The 17,520-nt window shown below is 36.0% G+C and overlaps 1 protein-coding gene across 4 annotated transcripts; it reads left to right on the top strand.

The window, feature by feature from the left end:
* LOC107613415 (putative peptidyl-tRNA hydrolase PTRHD1) lies at positions 14,274-17,141 on the top strand. Of its 4 annotated transcripts, none has more exons than XM_016315396.2 (3): positions 14,274-14,529; positions 14,716-15,045; positions 16,742-17,141. In XM_016315396.2, exons 2-3 carry the CDS (start codon positions 14,809-14,811, stop codon positions 16,922-16,924), a joined length of 420 nt encoding a protein of 139 aa, XP_016170882.1. In that variant the 5' UTR covers positions 14,274-14,529; positions 14,716-14,808; the 3' UTR covers positions 16,925-17,141. The 4 variants fall into 4 exon arrangements, with proteins under 4 accessions (XP_016170882.1, XP_016170881.1, XP_020965582.1 ...); XM_016315395.2 differs by having other exon boundaries at positions 14,276-14,530; positions 14,705-15,045; XM_021109923.1 differs by lacking the exons at positions 14,274-14,529; positions 16,742-17,141 and adding an exon at positions 15,964-16,301 and having other exon boundaries at positions 14,548-15,045.

A 17,520-nucleotide genomic window follows, 5' to 3' on the forward strand; every position in this document is an offset into this window, starting at 1 on the left:
ATTATATTAAAATATTTTTTTATCTAAAATTGATCCGTTATAAATCTAAATTCTATTTAAAAATTTTGTGATTCGTCAATTTTAATTGACTAAATTGAAGATCTAAAAAGTGGGAAAGAGGCATGAATTAGAAGGGATATGATATGATAGGATAAGATATGATAAAGGGGGGTGAAAGTAAGAAAAGGCAAATGAAGAGAGAAACCTCGTCATTGTTCAAATATTCGGAAGTATGTAGGATAAGACTTTGACAAGATCTTGGTGGTGGAGAAGGGAGGGGGGACCACATTGTTTGTGTGTGTGGTTTCTACACTTTGTTGCATTTGCAAGCATGTTATTATATCATCTGCCACTTGCAACTTGCAACAAACAAATCATTGTGACCCCTTATACAAAAAAGTCTTTGTATTTCAATACAGTGCCATAACTTCAGATAATTTTTGGGGTAAAATTTTTTACCACAAATTATATTATAATATTTGTATTAAAATGAAACTTGTTAATATAATTAATTTTAAATTTATCATTAATATTTTTTTGGTGTCCAATTTATCACTTCACTAATATGATAATAATAAATAATTTTATAAATAAAGATTATTAATTATTTTAAAATAAAACTCTTTGAATTTTTAGTGACTTATAATCAAATTATTCATGAGAAAGTCATTTTTTATCCTTTTTTTTTAATCATATCATTGTTATTTTCATTGCAAAAAATGAGCGATTTGTAGTAGCCATGAAATCTAGAAGAATTAATATCAAACGAATTAATATCTAGACCCTTTAGGTTTATGGCTGCTTGACTCACCCGGACTTCTTGAATATGGTTAATTTTGCTGGTTCTTGGTCTGATTGCATTTTTCATTTCTAAAATGTTGTTAAATCATGGAATCTCAATGTGTTTGGCAATATTCATAAAAGGAAAAACAAAATTATGAGACGATTACATGGTATTACTGCTAATATGACTTTTCATAATAATCGGTTTTTCCAAAATTTGCAGGTTTCTCTTTGGAAGGACTATGAGAAAATTCTTGTTCAAGAAGAGGTGATGTGGTTCCAAAAATCCAGATGTAAGTGGATTAAATTTGGGGACCGTAATATCAAATTTTTTCATGGTACTACTTTAATTAGAAGAAGAAAGAATAAGGTGGAAAGCCTACAAAATTCTGATGGTAATTGGGTCAGTAATAAAATTGTCCTGGAAAATATAGCTTCTAATTTCTACATCAATCTTTATTCGAATGATACCCCTGAATCTGAGTTTATTCTGAGGGATTCTTTTCCTATTCTTCCCAAGAAGATCTGGACATCATTGGCAACATGTTTTCTTTTTCTAAAATTAAGGATTCGATGTTCAAGATGGGAAGCCTTAAAGCACCCGGTATTGACGGTATTCAGGCTGTTTTCTATCAGAACCAATGGGAGAGAGTGGGTGTTAATTTGTACAGGCTTATTGAGGGAATCTTTATGAACCCTGTGAAAGTAGGTGAAGTAAATGAGACCCTTATCACGCTTATTCCTAAAGTGGAACCAGTCATCAATCTGAAGCAAATGCGACCCAATAGTTTATGTAATGTCTCCTACAAGGTGATTACAAAGACCCTGGCTAACAGGTTGAGAAGAATTATGGATAAGATTGTCAGCCCCACCCAATGTAGCTTTGTTCCGGGGAGACCAAGTTCAGACAACATAATCATCACTCAGGAAGTCATTCACTCTATGAGAAACAAGAAGCGCTCTAAAGGATGAATGGCTATTAAAATTGATCTAGAAAAAGCATATGACAGGTTGAAGTGGAGTTTCATTCGGGAGACTTTGAACGACATCGGCCTCCCCTTGAACATTATTGAGCTCGTATGTACTTGCATTTCTACTATTAGGATGAGAATTCTTTGGAATGGCGATGCCTTAAATGAATTTCGGCCTTCGAGGGGTATCCGTCAAGATGATCCAATATCTCCTTACATTTTTGCCCTCTGCATGGAGAGACTGTCTCATCTTATTAATGATGCGGTCAGTATGGGGTTTTGGAAGCCTATTCGACTTAGTCGGGAAGCTCCTGATTTATCTCACCTCTGTTTTGTGGATGATTTGATCCTTTTTTCTGAAGCTAGTATGGAACAGGCTGACATCATTAAGAGAGTTCTAGAAGCTTTCTGTACGAGCTCGAGTCAGAAAGTTAACAGTGAAAAAACTAGAATTTTTTTCTCGAAGAATGTGGGGCACCAAGTAAGAAATGATATAGGAAATCTCTTGAATTTTTCTAGAACAGACGACCTGGGAAAATATCTAGGAGTTTCGATCATCCATTCCAGAGTGACTAAGGATACATACAAGGAAATTGAAGCTAAGATCAACAGGAGACTTAACAATTGGAAGGCTTCCTCCCTCTCCTTAGCAGGAAGAACCACTTTGGTGAGATCTGTCCTTTTTACCATTCCCTCTTATACTATGCAGACTGCTTTATTGCCTATTGCTACTTGTAACTTTATTGACCGTAAATGCAGGAGTTTTATCTGGGGAGAAACTAAGCAAACTAGGAAATTCCATTTGTTGAATTGGCAGACAGTAAGCAATCCGAAATTCTCTTGTAGGCTTGGGATTAGACACGCTAGAGAGCTAAATCGTGCCTTCATGATGAAAGCAGGTTGGGGATTGATCGAGAAGAAAGATTCTCTCTGGTCAAAGGTTCTGAGGGCCAAGTACAGATGTGGAAATGATACTATTCCTCTTATCAATAGGAGGAAGAATGAGTCTAATTTATGGAAGGAAATCTGCTCGTCCTGGAATGATGTCCAAGCTAATTCTATTTGGCGTATAGGAGACGGGTCACAAATAAGTTTTTGGGACCATAATTGGGTTCCTAAATTAGGAAGCTTAAATAATATTCACACTCAGGTAAAGGCTGCCTCTGATTCAGGTACCTTACTTACGGATTTCCTTTCCGTTTCAGGTGAATGGGATGTGGTTAAGCTTAAAAGCTGGCTTCCGAACTTGGCGGTTCAAAAGATCTTGGCTATGTTTCCTCCTTCTACTTGGAAGGAAGGTGATCATATTGTGTGGGCAAACTTTGCTGATGGAGCTTTTTCCTTGAAGTCTGCCTATAACTCCGTACAAAATGACCCAGGAATCCAGAATTATATTTTCAAACTCATTTGGAGATGGAAAGGTCCGGAAAAGATTCGGTATTTTTTATGGCTTGTGGCTCATGACACCATCCTCACCAATGCCGAAAGGGTTAGAAGACACATGTCACAAAATGCAACTTGTCCAAGATGTCAACATGCTGATGAGACAGCTATGCATGTGCTTCGTGATTGCTATTTTGCTAGAGCTACCTGAAATTTGCTGTAGCCAGGTAACCACGTTGCTGATTTTTTCAATTTGAATCACATGGATTGGCTCAATAAGAACTTGTCTATATCTGGAAATTGGACAGTGAGATTTGGTGCGATGTTATCTTCACTATAGTATGCTAGAAACAAGCAAGTGTTCGAAGGAAAGAGTTCTAATCCTACAGGGGTTGCTATTTTGTAACCGCTTATCAAATGTAACAAAAATATCTTCACATTGAAATAATGCGCAATCGTATTATGATATTTTTTTATGACGCAAGTGTCCATGCCTTTCTATATAAGAAGCAATTAAATAAGGAATAAGAATATCATGCTACTCACTAAAGAAATTTGCATTTTTTAATAATTTCTCCCTGCTACCATCTCTAATGTTTTGAATAAATATTTTTAATTTATAGAGTGAACTAGTTTTAAATATAAAAAAATTAGAATTTTATTAATAGCGTAAAACCAAATCGGAGGACGAGTTCGATTCCACCAAAAACCACCTCAAAGGCCAGGACATCAACTGGTGTTCTCCATCCACTCGCGTCGTCCTCATCCCTATCGCATAAATCTTGTACTCTTGCTCTTCTCCATCCTCATTATCCTTGTCGAGATTCATGTCATGGCTCCATCCAAGTAAATTGGCGACATCGGAGTTTGGGGTGATGTTGTTGACCTTCATCCAAGACTGCACTTCCAAGCTTGTCGACAAAGGTGCTATCAAACAAGCGTGTAGAAGCAGACTAGATTTCACATTCGATATCTAAAAAATTCAAACGTTAACAAAAAAAATTCAGAAAAATATTTTCGATAAAACAATCCCTAAATGATTTGAAAATATGATAAAAATAACTAATAATATATTTTTTATAAGTGACAAAACTTTCGTATTTAGCAAATGACTTATCTATTTTATTGATTCAAGATTTAAGTTGTACCTTATGATGACAAACATACTTAATTATTTCTTGTTATAATTTACTTTATGATGAAACATTGTAGAAATCAATAAAGAATAATCATATCAAGATAGGAAGGATATTGCAAATCAAAAGAACTATAAATGCTTTCCAAGGAATATAGCTAGGACCGCTGCTGGACATTTCAATTTAATGAAAAAAAGATCCTTTCTTTCCTTATTAACGTACTGCACATGCACATCTGATTCCTTTTATTGCCATAAGTTCAGAGAACAAAAGAGGAAGGTTTCCTCCTTGATTGTCAACGGTTAGGTGCTCTAAGGTGTGCAACGACTAGCCAAAGATAAAAGGAAATTTCTTCTACATGAAGAAAGCTCATCAAGCTATCAAGTAGAAGATTGGATGCAAAGAACAACGAGACTTGAGAATTACATCTGATCTGATACACTTGATCATCATTCTTCTTCTTATATGTGTTCTTGTTTTATCTTTGTCTAGAATTAAGTCTTTCACTGAGTGATACAAAAGACAAAGAAAAGTGAAAATACAAAAATCAATTCAATTTTGTTTGAAGGTCTGATTTCAAAAGAGGTGTCCTAGCTCATAGGATTAAGTGCACTTGGTTCTACTTAACTAGGTTGGGTTAGCACCTAGGTGAGTGACTAAACTTGAAATTGCTTAGGAGTTCTTACAAGAGTAGTCTCTTGGTATTAGTGGTTGTCATTCAATTTGATCATAGTGTAATATTACCATTATTGTGGTGGAGATTGGACGTAAATCATATTGCACTTTGTGGCTGAATTAGGATATATTGTGGTCTCATTCTTTTTTCCTTCTACTCTTTTCATATTTTTTTTCTGTTAAGCACGAGACAAAAACTCATTTTATCTCTTGAAATCATATTTCTGCACAATTTATCTTTAACATTCAAAGTGGTTCCTTGATTCAACCTTCCTTTTCTCAATTCACTTGAGAACCTTCAATTGGCATCAGAGCTTAGGCTTAAGGGGCAAGCTTCATAGCTTGGAGTTAATGATCCATGAAAAACAATATTGTTGCATATACTATGATGGAAGGACAATCCAACAATAGGCCGCCATTCTTCAATGCTACTAACTATGCCTATTTGAAAGAAAGGATAAGAATTTTTGTGCAATACATTGACTATAATATTTGGAAATTCATTCTCAATAGACCAAACACTCCTACCAAACTCAATGAGGAAGGAGATGTTGTTCCAAAAGAAGATATTGAGTGGAACGATAAAGGCAAAAAGAAAATGGAGCTAAATGCCAAAGCCATCAATTTGATGTATTGCGCAATTAGCTATGAAGAATTCAGAAAAGTCTCAAGATACAAAACCACAAAAGAAATATAGGATAAACTACTCCTCACTCACGAAAGAACTGATAAAGATTCAAGAAACTCGTATCAACAAGCTTATGAAGGAGTATGAAATGTTTCTCATGAAAGAAAGTGAATGAATAGATGATATGTTTAAAGATTCTTTAGAATCATCAATAATCTTGATGCTATAGAAAAAAAGCACACAGAAGAAGAGCTTGTAAGAAAGATCCTAAGAACTAAGAAGTCTCACCAAAGAATGGGAAAACAAGAGTATTGCTATCACTGAAGGGAACAATCTAAAAAAATCTCATACGACGAGATGAGAAAAAAAACTGCTGGCATATAAACCAATTCGCCATGAACCAAAGAAAAAAGATCTGGTGCTAAAATCAAAGATCTGCTCCAAAGAAGAAGAAACAAAAGATGATTTCAGTGACGATGAGCTTGTGTTCTTCGCTAGAAGGATGATGAGATACAAAGAAAAAGGATCATCTTCAAGGCATTTCAAAAGAGACCAAAGCAAAGTTATTTGCTACCACTGTAGAGAACCTGGTCATTACGACTCTGACTTCCCACGACAAATTCACCATCTGCGACAATAGGAATTTCTGCCACAAAAATAGTCATACCTTATAATTTTTATAAACAAACATTTAATAACTGAAATTAAAAGTCAAATCTATCTATAACTTGTAACTCAATCATATTAAAAATTTCATACTAGCATAAATAAATTTTCATACTTCAAATAGATATCTATCATGTTAATTTATAGTTTAATATTAATATAAAGAATCATTACTCACTACAGTTATATTAACATAAATAAATTTTACATCAAGTAATTATCTCAATTTTATATCACGTACCTGCATTCATATATTCAGGAAACTCTGGAGCATGCATGGCTTCCAAATCCAACGCTCGCATGAAAGATGGTTCCTCAAATGGATGGTCGTTTACCAATGCATTTGCCACGTCTATCACATTTGCCTCCCAAGTGCCATCACCTTGAACTTCGTCTCCCTCTGGACCAACAACTTCGTAATTGCTTTCAAACTCTTCTTCACTGTCACTATTGTAATCTTTCCGTTCAATATTTTGGTCGGCCTCAGATTGCTCAAACTCAATATACAACTCAATGAACGACATCTGAGCGCGACTTTCCATATACACCGAAAATATCTCTTGCATGCTCGCTTCATCAGTTATATATCTAGTTTGAAATTGAACGAATCCGCCAAATACCGGTATAGGATACCTGCATAAAATGCATGATATTTTTCTTGCCACCTCAGAATCTATCTTCTCACAAATCACACCTTTTAGTTCCTCGAATGAGATTATGAATGGAATAACAATATCTAATGGATTTTCACAGACAAATTTCACTCCTTCAAATGTTTGTAACAAAATCTGACCAAAATAATATATTTTTAAGATGACTCTATCATCCATATTTCTCACTCACATTACTATAAACTTCACTCTCAATTTTTTAACACTTAACTGAAACAATGAAAATACACCTCAAAGAAGAAGAAGAACAACTCCAGGAAGAAGAAGAACAACTCGAAAGAAAAGAAGAGATTTAGAAACTCGGATGGCGCGCGCACACACACACACACACACACACACACATATATATATATATATATATACATACATACACTTATAAACAAAAGGAATCGTACCACCCAATTTCTATTTGTCCGTTGAAATATTTTATATTATACTAAAATCGGACGGTCCGATTTTGCATTTCGCGAAATAAAAAAAATTAATTATACTGAAATCAGACGGTCCAATTTCAATGTCCAAAATTCAAAATTTTCCCTTCTTACAAATCGGACAGTCCAATTTGTAACTCCATAAATTCATAACAAAGAAATCAGAGGGTACGATTTCTCTCTTCTAAGATTGAAATAAAGCTACCTCATATACCTGTATTGCACCCACAATGTCCATAACGAAGCATAACACACACGTTTTCAATATAAAAAAAAATGAGCCTCCATATTCTCAAGGTTTTGAATTTGGCTGATTTTTTCCTATATGGAAACAAGAAACGTGATGTGCAATGAAATGGAAGAGTGGAAAGAAATTCTACTGGTATGGTGTCAGAGAAAAAATGTAAGCTACGTTTTATATTTGTTTTTTTTTTCTTTTTTTTTTGGTTCAGCAATTTAGATAAACGCAGGTTGCGTTTTATTGTTTTAATGGTTTTCAAATTTTTTTTTTAATTTTGATTGAGCCCAAACGCAACATGCGTTTAATGAGGGCAGTATGTTTTTTTTTTGAAATAATAAAACGCAGCTTGCGTTTTTTTTAGTTTGGCAGTCTTTTTTTTCGAACAAATAAAACGCAAGTTGCATTTTTTGTGCGTCAGAAATTTTTTTAAAAAGCCAAAAACGCAGGCTGCGTTTGTTAAAAAAAATATTTTAAGCAGGAACCCAGCCTATAAATACGAAGCAAGATTCATTCAAAATACTTCATTCCACTTCTACTCTTCCTTTTCTTCTTTCTTTCATATATGTAACAGTTCTGAATTTTTTTGGTGTAAAAAAAATCGAGTTATGGAAGGTATTGCAAATTTGCGAGTGTATTATAACGGTGATATTATACCGAACACACACGAAGGAGTGAATTTTGTTTGTCAATGTCTGTTGTCATTTGCTATACCGTGCACGATGAGTTTTGTAGAGTTGCAAAATGGTCTTTGTGATAACATACAAAATCACATTTCGAAAAGGGTGAGTAATATTTTATACAGGAATCCTGTACAAGTATTTGGTGGGCTGATACAGTTTCAAATAATGCCCATCACGGATGACGCCAGCATGCAGCAGATGTTCTGTATTTATCAACAAATCCGATTTCACATGCCGATAATAGAGCTGTACGTTGAGTTCGAACAGCATTCGAGCCTGGACGTGGCCGGTGAGGAGGTCGATGTCGATGAGTGCGGGGACCTAGATTGGGAAGAAGATAACAACGATAGTGAAGAGGAGTTTGAAGCCAAATATGAAGTCGATGACGAAAACGATGACGGAGACTTGGCAGGCAATCCGGTGATGCAGAATGAAGCGGCCTCGAACTCGATCTGTTGGGTGCCACTCTATACATTCGAACGACACTAACGGCGACTTTGTAGAGCACATAAACAAATTTGGGCCGAGATCTTGTGGAACATCAACTCCGACATACGGCCGCCATGTAAACTGCACATCAGTTACCACGAGACCTATTAGTAACATTATTATTCTAAATAAGCACGGTAACATAAATAGTTAAAACTTACATCATTGACTCCCATGTCATCGAAACCTTGCCTAAACTGCGCTGTAGACCTCCGTGTATATCTTGTATGCCGGCGCCAATGACTCCACCTAAGCACGAGTAGGACGAACGCAACAACAACAACAACAACAACAACAATAATAATAATAGTAAAATACAATACCGTTGTGCAAGTAGAACACCAACATCGAGGTGCTCATTTCGCGGTATAGGGGCCATGAACGGCATACGCTCCCACGCCCAAACAAAAAGCAGAATGAGTGGCCCATCCATTTCTTTATAGTTGTACCGTGATGTACGACACAACGATCTGTACAGATGTGCCAGACTAGCTGCCCCCCAACTGTATTCCGAAATCCGATGAAAATCTTAAAGTAAAGGCAAAAGCTTCGAGTTCAAAGATGTAGTAGACTTATCTGGAAACACCACTGTACCAAGCACGCAGAAAATGTGAGCCCTAACGTACCGCTCAATAGACTCCTGCGTGTCATACGGTTCGATGTCTCTGCACCGCCGGACCCATGTAAGATTTACCTTGCCCAACACGTGATCGTCCGGACCCGGCTGCCGACCAAAACAAGCAATGTAGTTATCCACTAAAAACTGGTAACTGCTATCCGATCTACCCGTGACGGGTTCTCCGTTAACCTGGAGGCCAAGTATATGTATCACGTCCTCCAACGTCACCGTTACCTCATCCACTGGAAGGTGGAACGTGTGGGTTTCTGGCTGCCATCGTTCCACCAAGGCACTCAAGAGTACAGAATGACCTCTTATTTCGCCTATTCGCGAAACGTGTTAAAACCCAGTTAATGCTAGTGCCGCCGTAGCTCTCTCATTAAAGATATCTGGCGGATCAAGCTTTCTAGACAACAAATTTCTGGTCGCCTGCAAAATAAAAGATAATATTTATTCAAATTAACAACAACAACAACAACAACAACAACAACAACAACAACAACAACAACAACAACAATAACAATAATAATAATAATAATAATAATAATAATAATAATAATAATAATAATAATAATAATAATAATAATAATAATAATAATAATGATAATAGTACTACTACTACTACTACTCCTACTACTACTACTACTACTACTACTACTACTAATAATAATAATAATAATAATAATAATAATAATAATCAATACCGATAATAATAATAAAAATAACAATAAAACAGTCCAAATAAAATCAAATAAAATAAAAATATATATATTTATTTATCATAAATTAAAAAAAAAACTTACTAATTGAGGATGATCCAAATGCTCAATAATATGTTCTTCAGATAACGTAAAATTGCGAACCATTTTTTTTTTTATGAACTAACTAAATTCCTAAATCTTCTACTCTTCTTCTACTTCCTCCACTTTCTCCGACTACTCAGCGCACTAGCCTCCCCTCTTTCCCGCACAATGGAACCCACCTCACCTTTTTTTTTGTCCCTCTTTGTTGCCTCTCCTCCTGCGTTTTTCTTTATAAGTGCACCCTCAACATCCCCATTCGAAACGTGTCATGCATGCAACATAGCTTCCTGACAATCGCATCCTGCGATTAATGTTTGCCCACTGACAATCGCAACCTGCGTTTGTTGAGTTCCAAGCGGTCAACACACAGCGCAGGTGTTTGTCTCCATGCAGGGAGCTACGACAGGTTGCCAAACTTGACTGTCCGACACTGACAAACGCAACCTGCGTTTTTTGGTTTCTGACTGTGGCAGATCCACATCTCAGGATTACACGCCATGCACCCATTAAGCTGCATATCGCCATTTTTCTATCCATTAAGAAAATAATTTCTGTTTGAATTTATTGCATAAGTTATAACTTTTACCTCCTTATGTCTTTTCATATATGCTCTCTTCAGCATTAAAACTGCTTCTTCTCTCTCACTCTTTACTATATCTTGTGCTGTGTCACAATGCGAAGGAAAAAGATCATCACTAGAAGAGGAAGTTATCACTCTCATCCAAAACCCCAAACATCTCGAGCTCCATCTTCTCCCGTTGCTATAAAAAAAATACCCCCTTCATCTCCTCTACCCGCTTCTCAACCTCCAAATGCATCCAAAATTTTCTCTCGTTGTTCCGTTGCTGCCACATCTGAACCGAGAGCATCGTGCCCTAGTTCTTTGCTGGGAAGAGACCATTGGTTAAGGAAGAGGAAACCCATCCTCTAACCAAATCTCGTGGTATGGACTCTCGTTTATCTCTTTATCCCGTCTCTGAACTTGAACTACATGGCCCAAATTCTTTCAATTCCAAGTTTACCAAGCTTCCAAAAGTAAACTTTGATTCCAACAAGTTTTTAATGTGACAAACTAGTATTTTTTTTTCAAAATAACATTGTTGCTCGACCCATGGTCTCCCCCAAACTAATTTCTCTTGAATCTTTGGCTGAAGAAGGCTTGCATTTCGTTCATATTTTTGAATGCCAAGGATGGATACCTCTATTTGAAATTTATGACAATGTATACCCTGACTTAGTAAGGCAATTTTATGCAAATATGACTTACCAAGATGCTCGAATTGTTTCATATGTCAAAGGTCAAGTAATTATTTTAGATAAACATCGCATTGGGGAAGCTCTGGGTTATTCAAACTCTGGAAAATGGAATTCTGATTTGAACGTTAGCCTCACCATTACCCTCCACATTATTTGTAACCAAGTTTCCCTTTGCTTTGGCCTCACTCCTACACACCAAGCCCTTGGCCCCATCAATGCACAGCTTCATCGCATTGTCACACATTTCATACTTCCTCAAAGTGGGTCTTTTCATTGGATAACCTTGTGTGACACTCTGGTCATGTATGCATTCATCCAAGGGATTTCAATCTCCTTTGCATATCTCATGACGAGACATATGTATGAGTGTGTAAAGAGTGAGAAGAATGCTGGCTTACCATATGGTTTGTTTCTTTCAAAAAAATTTGCATTTCATGATGTTGATTTATCTGCTGAAAATATGGAAGTCCATAATTCATTCTTGAAAGGAGGTGGTGGCATAAAAAGAAACATTGGAGGTCAACCCACTGAACTTCCGAAAGATTTATAGATACCAGACTCTCTCACAGATCCGAAAAGGAGGACCCCAGAAAACAAGATTAAAATCCTCTCTAGCATTATAAAAGATGTGCTCCATGAGGTTTCTACCCTCATAGACTTGATGCTCACACACACTAAGATGCAACGCATGAGTTGAAGCTGATCTAGAGTTGGAGATTCGAAAGTCAAAGCAATGTATTGACATCGTGGAACAATATTTCAAGGAGCCCAAGGACTTTTCTTACTTTTCGACGGTCAAAGAAGAGGAAGTGGGAGGTTCAGATGGGGATCCGAGTCTGATGCCTAGTGGATATCTCATTGTTGCTGCTGTTTACCTTTTATGAGATTTTCTTTCTGTTTATTTGGGATAACTATATTGACTTATGTCCACTTTCTTTTGTTTTCTGCTTAGAATTTTTACTGTTGCAGGATCCTTTGGTCTCCTTCCTTGATGACAAAGAGGGAGAAAATAAAGTATAGATTAAACTGCTGTTGGTTGGGTTTTGGTTGGCTGGATCTTCTACATGAAGGAAGCTCATCAAGCTATAAAATAGGAGATTGGATGCAAGGAACAGCGAGGCTTGAGAATTACATCTGATCTGATACACTTGGTCATCATTCCTCTTCTTACATGTGTTCTTGTTTTTATCTTTGTCTAGAATTAAGCATTTCATTGAGTGATACAAAAGGCAAAGAAAAGTGAGAATACAAAAGCCAATTCAATTTTGTTTGAAGGTCTGATTTCGAAAGAAGTGTACTAGGATTAAGTGCACTTGGTTCTCCTTAACTAGGTTGGGTTAGTACCTAGGTGAGTGACTAAGCTTGAGATTGTTTTAGAGTTCTTACAAGAGTAAGTCTCTTAGTATTAGTGGTTGTAATTCAATTTGATCATAGTGTAATTTCACCATTGTTGTAGTAGAGATTGGACAAGATTACATTGCACTCTGTGGTCGAATCAGGATATATCGTGATCTCATTCTTCTTTCTTTCAACTTTTTTCATATTTTGTTCTGTTAAGCACGAGACAAAAACTCATTTTATCTCCTAAAATCAGATTTCTGCATAATTTGTCTTTAACATTAAAAGTGATTATTTAATTCAACCCCCATTCTCAATTCACTTGGGTTCCTTCACATTTGCAACGAGGACTTGAGGTCGAGGAGGCGAGATAGAGGCCAAGTAGAATCGTAGAATGGCGCCGACGAGAATGGTGACGTGCTGGAGGCGACAAGGCTTCTAGATATGGTTATGAGGCGGCTCACAACGGCGATAAGGGAACTCAAAGTGGGCGAACGATCTACTCAAGTATGAACAAATGGGGAACAGGGGAAGGAGACACAAGCTCACGAGAAAGAGGAACTCGCCAGTGAGTCTGGGAGAGTGAGTGATGAAGGTGGCGATAGTGAGGCAACGAGACTGACAGAAAAGGTGGAACAAAGTGTGAGTGTGTGTGTATATATATGGGGGATTTTTTGTAATTTCATAATTATGTGTATTAAACAAATATCGATAGATTCTCATTTATTATATGGATACCCGTCTCTCACTTCTGCAGAGAGAAAATGTCCCTTGAACCTGTCTCCAACAGGTTATCTTATGGATATCTATCCTATTGGAGAAAATTGCCATTCGTATTTGATACTATTTTTTGGCTTAATTTTTAAGAACTTGTTATTCGACTTATGTGAGTTTAGTAATCGACAAAACAAAGTTGTTTATCATTTGAAAAGTGTTGAAACAAGTTGTAGAAGATAGAAAATCGAAGGACAAATCAGTCGTGAATTAGCCGCGAACAATTACTTGACAAGTTCTTTGAAATAAATGACGTGTCACTAGACGATTGGAAGTGTTGGTCTATAAATTGACGGGATGCCAATGAACAGGGGTTGAAATTTCTTTTCTGAGACGGTCTCACAAATTTCACATCTCTAGTTATTTTTTAAGATTTTCGTCCTGAGTTAATTTCTGTAATTTTTTTTTAATATCTTTATATTTCTTTATAAATTCTGTATTTTACATTCATGCAATTTTTTTTTCTACAGTGATTTGATTTTGACCATTAAATTTTTCATAAATTTAATCCAATGATTCCAATTACATAATGAATAAAAAAACAAAAAATACTAAAAAAACAGAAAATACTTGAATTGACTTTAGACATATCCGTTCTAATTTCTAAAGTATTATTATTACACTTAAGCAAAGAGAATCTTTGGCAAAAGATTATCAGTAAGTACAATAAAACCAAACCCAAAAATCCTTCCCAAATCCAAGTATAAGGTACCCCTTTTTTCCCTCTCTTAGGCATACCTTCCCAATCTAAATCCAGTCCTAAAATACCTTGTTCCTCCGTCCTTCTAACAGGGTAACACTCTCACTTAAATAAAAACCAACTTTTTTCCCTTGTAACTAAACCAAATTTGTTGTATGATTTGGATTTAAAATAATAAAAATAAAACAGTAAAACCCCAACTAAAATCATTTCCCCATTCAAGCATAAAAAATACCATCTCCCTCTTTTGCATACCTCGCAGGCTCGCAGAATCGTAGCTGCAAGGTGCGTGCTACTGTCTCCTTTTTTTTTTTTTTTCCCTCTAATTAAGTTTCATTATTGTGTAATTAGTCAATTCTTCATTGTTTGAATAAGTTATGAATTGAATCTATTCTCTTCAAATATCAATGGCTTTCACAATCTCATTCCCTATGTTTCGTTTCCTCCTCACACCATCAGCTTCACAAATCGCTTCTTCAATCTCAACTTCCACGGCTATTAGGGTTCCGCATTTACACGCGCCCACGCTCTCCACTCGCCCCACTCTACTAAGCTCCAACTCAATGAGTCAACCCCTCGCCGATTCCCAAACCATCGCGAATCAGACCGAATCGCCGTCGGAAAACGCTGACGTGGTGGTGCAGTACGTGGTGCTCCGGCGAGACCTGATCGACACGTGGCCGCTTGGTAGTGTGGTGACGCAGGGTTGCCATGCTTCTGTTTCCGCCGTTTGGTCCAACAAAGACGATCCTTTAACTATCGATTATTGCAGCCCCGAGAAAATCGATTCCATGCACAAGGTAATGCCTTTTCTCTTTTTTGTTTTATTTTTTTAATTTAGTGAATGAAATGTGTGCGTGTTTTTTTACCCCTTATTTTGTTGCTGATTCATAATGTTAATTTATCAAATTATCCTAAACTTTAAATTCTAATCCTTAAACTCTAAATCTAAACCATTGACATAAAATATAAACAATAGATAGCTAGGATTTGTTTAATTAACAAGGAGTGCACCATTCCTTACTAATCCTTACTTAGTGAGGAGCATTTAAGGAAGCGCTTGTTATTGTTAGTTACATAATTCCCATTTTGAAATTTAAAATTAAAGCAGCATTGCTGGGATGTTACATATTGTGAGCTTTGTATTTGTGTTTTTGATGAACTTGGACAATGTGGAGTTCCAAATGTTGGTGGGTTTATTATTGCTTATAGAAAGGTGTTTTGCAAGGTTGACATGTTTGTGTTTGATGAATAGAAAGTTTTCAAAATTCCAGGTCAGTTTTTCCCCCAGTGAGATGCCTATAGGCCAATGAGAGATTGGTTACTGTACTCAATGGCGGATACTTGGTTGTGGAAAATTAAAAAAGGATAATTGTAAAGTAGGAAAGTGAGGCACTAATCTCTTAATTTCCAAATCTGTGAATTACACCTCATATCTACATATGTTGCCATCGTTAGCACATAATGGTAGCTAAAAGAAGATGCAGTAAATTCTGAAAATACAAGATTTCTTATCCTTGCTGACTATTGAGAATCGATTTGCTACATGATGATTGAGGGTATTGAAGTAGCTAAGAGTGTGTTGACAACTTCCTAAATAGCAAAATTTTTGTTAGATGCTATTGCAGGCTCTTATGATGGGAAAATATGATATGTAATATAATCTAATAGAAGGCACTGTTTTATAACTTGGTGTTTGATACACTATATTATCTTAGGTCCATCAATATGAGGGTGCGTTGTTTGTCTATCCAACAGCGTTGCGCAACTCATAAAAATCTCATTTTCTCCTTGGACAACACTCTTCTTTGTCCCCTGTAATGTCTATGTCGTCTACACTGTCCTTTGTCTTCACCACGAGCCACCAACCACCACGATCTCCACTGTTCTCCCACCCTCATCCAAGCGCTACCACATGCTATCCACAACTACGGCCACCTTCCTCTGCTTTCTTTTCTGGTTCCTCCTTCCTGTCCTCCGAAACATCCGTGAGAAGGTTATTGTGAAGTTGTGGTCAGAGTCTTTGCAACAGCTTTGATTTCGACCAAATTTCTATTAAAAAAAATGAAGGGAATTGAGTTTGGTTATAATGTAAATCCACGGATTTACGATATCAATTCAATTATTTTTTCAATCCATTTTAAACAAAGAATTTGATTTTGAAATCAAACCAATTCCAATTCCATTGTGTTCTGAACACTCACTAAGTGTGACTGCAAAGTTGAAAGGAGAAATATGACAAGAAACATCACACAAGTGTTAATTTGCAAAGCAAATCCCCTATTCTATTATATTTTGTATACTTCATCTGTCAACATCGTATGTTCAGGACTGAGGAGTCAGTTAATGTAGTGTATATATTGTGCTTCATGATTTGTTATTTGATACTAGCTAGCTTCATTGTATTAGAGTTAGCCACTTATCTATAAAGTTGCATCTACATAGATCTAATTCATATTAAGTTATTAATCTGGCTACTGAACATCAATTGTGTAGGTCACACTTGAAGTAAAGGGAGAAGCACAGATTAAGAACTTGTCTGAGAAGCTCACATCTGGTGGAATCATTCACAAAATGTGGATTGAACAACCTGAAAACATACCTACATGCCTTGCCACAAAACCATACCCTAAATCAGTTCTATCTTCATATTTTAAGAAGTTAAAGCTCTGTAAGTGATTTCATGTTTGAATATAACCTTTTGTATGTTTCTCATTTGGGATTTTGATGGAAAAAGAGAACGATGTTTTGGTATACTTATTTGGTAATGGTAGAAAGATAAAAAAATGCACTCATATTTTCAACAAAATAATGCCAGATGAACAACTATTCTTGTACCATCATTATACAACCAAGGTATTGAAAGTTTTTATATTTAAGCTTTCTAACTCTTAAATATTGCTTGCAAAAGTTATGGAAAGTCCAGAGTGGTTTTGATATGATGAATGTGGGTAATTAATATTGCATGGTTAAATTTGATAAGAAAGCAGATAGTTAATAGAGATGGCCAGCACACTTAGGTAGTGTTTGTTCTCAAAGACTGCGACCGACCGAGACTCAGGATTGTGTTTGGTAGTAAGAAATTAGAACTAAAATTTCAGTTCTAGGATTCAAAATTTCAGTCCCTTCAATATTTCTAAAAAGTGAAGACACACGATATTAAAATTCTAGAGATAGAGATTGAAATTTTAATAATATTTTTTTAAAAAAATATATTCATTTAATTTTTTAAATTTTAAATCTACATATTTATCTTAAATTTAATATAATACTAA

Source organism: Arachis ipaensis, chromosome B08 (assembly GCF_000816755.2).
Source record: "Arachis ipaensis cultivar K30076 chromosome B08, Araip1.1, whole genome shotgun sequence".
NCBI lineage: Eukaryota > Viridiplantae > Streptophyta > Magnoliopsida > Fabales > Fabaceae > Arachis > Arachis ipaensis.

What these genes read in the sequence shown, in the direction of transcription:
- LOC107613415 (XM_016315394.2), top strand. Translation starts at nt 14,653, where the DNA reads ATGGCTTTCACAATCTCATTCCCTATGTTTCGTTTCCTCCTCACACCA. An exon ending in AAATCGATTCCATGCACAAG is followed by an intron (nt 15,046 to 16,741) that starts GTAATGCCTTTT and finishes TCAATTGTGTAG; the next exon opens with GTCACACTTGAAGTAAAGGG.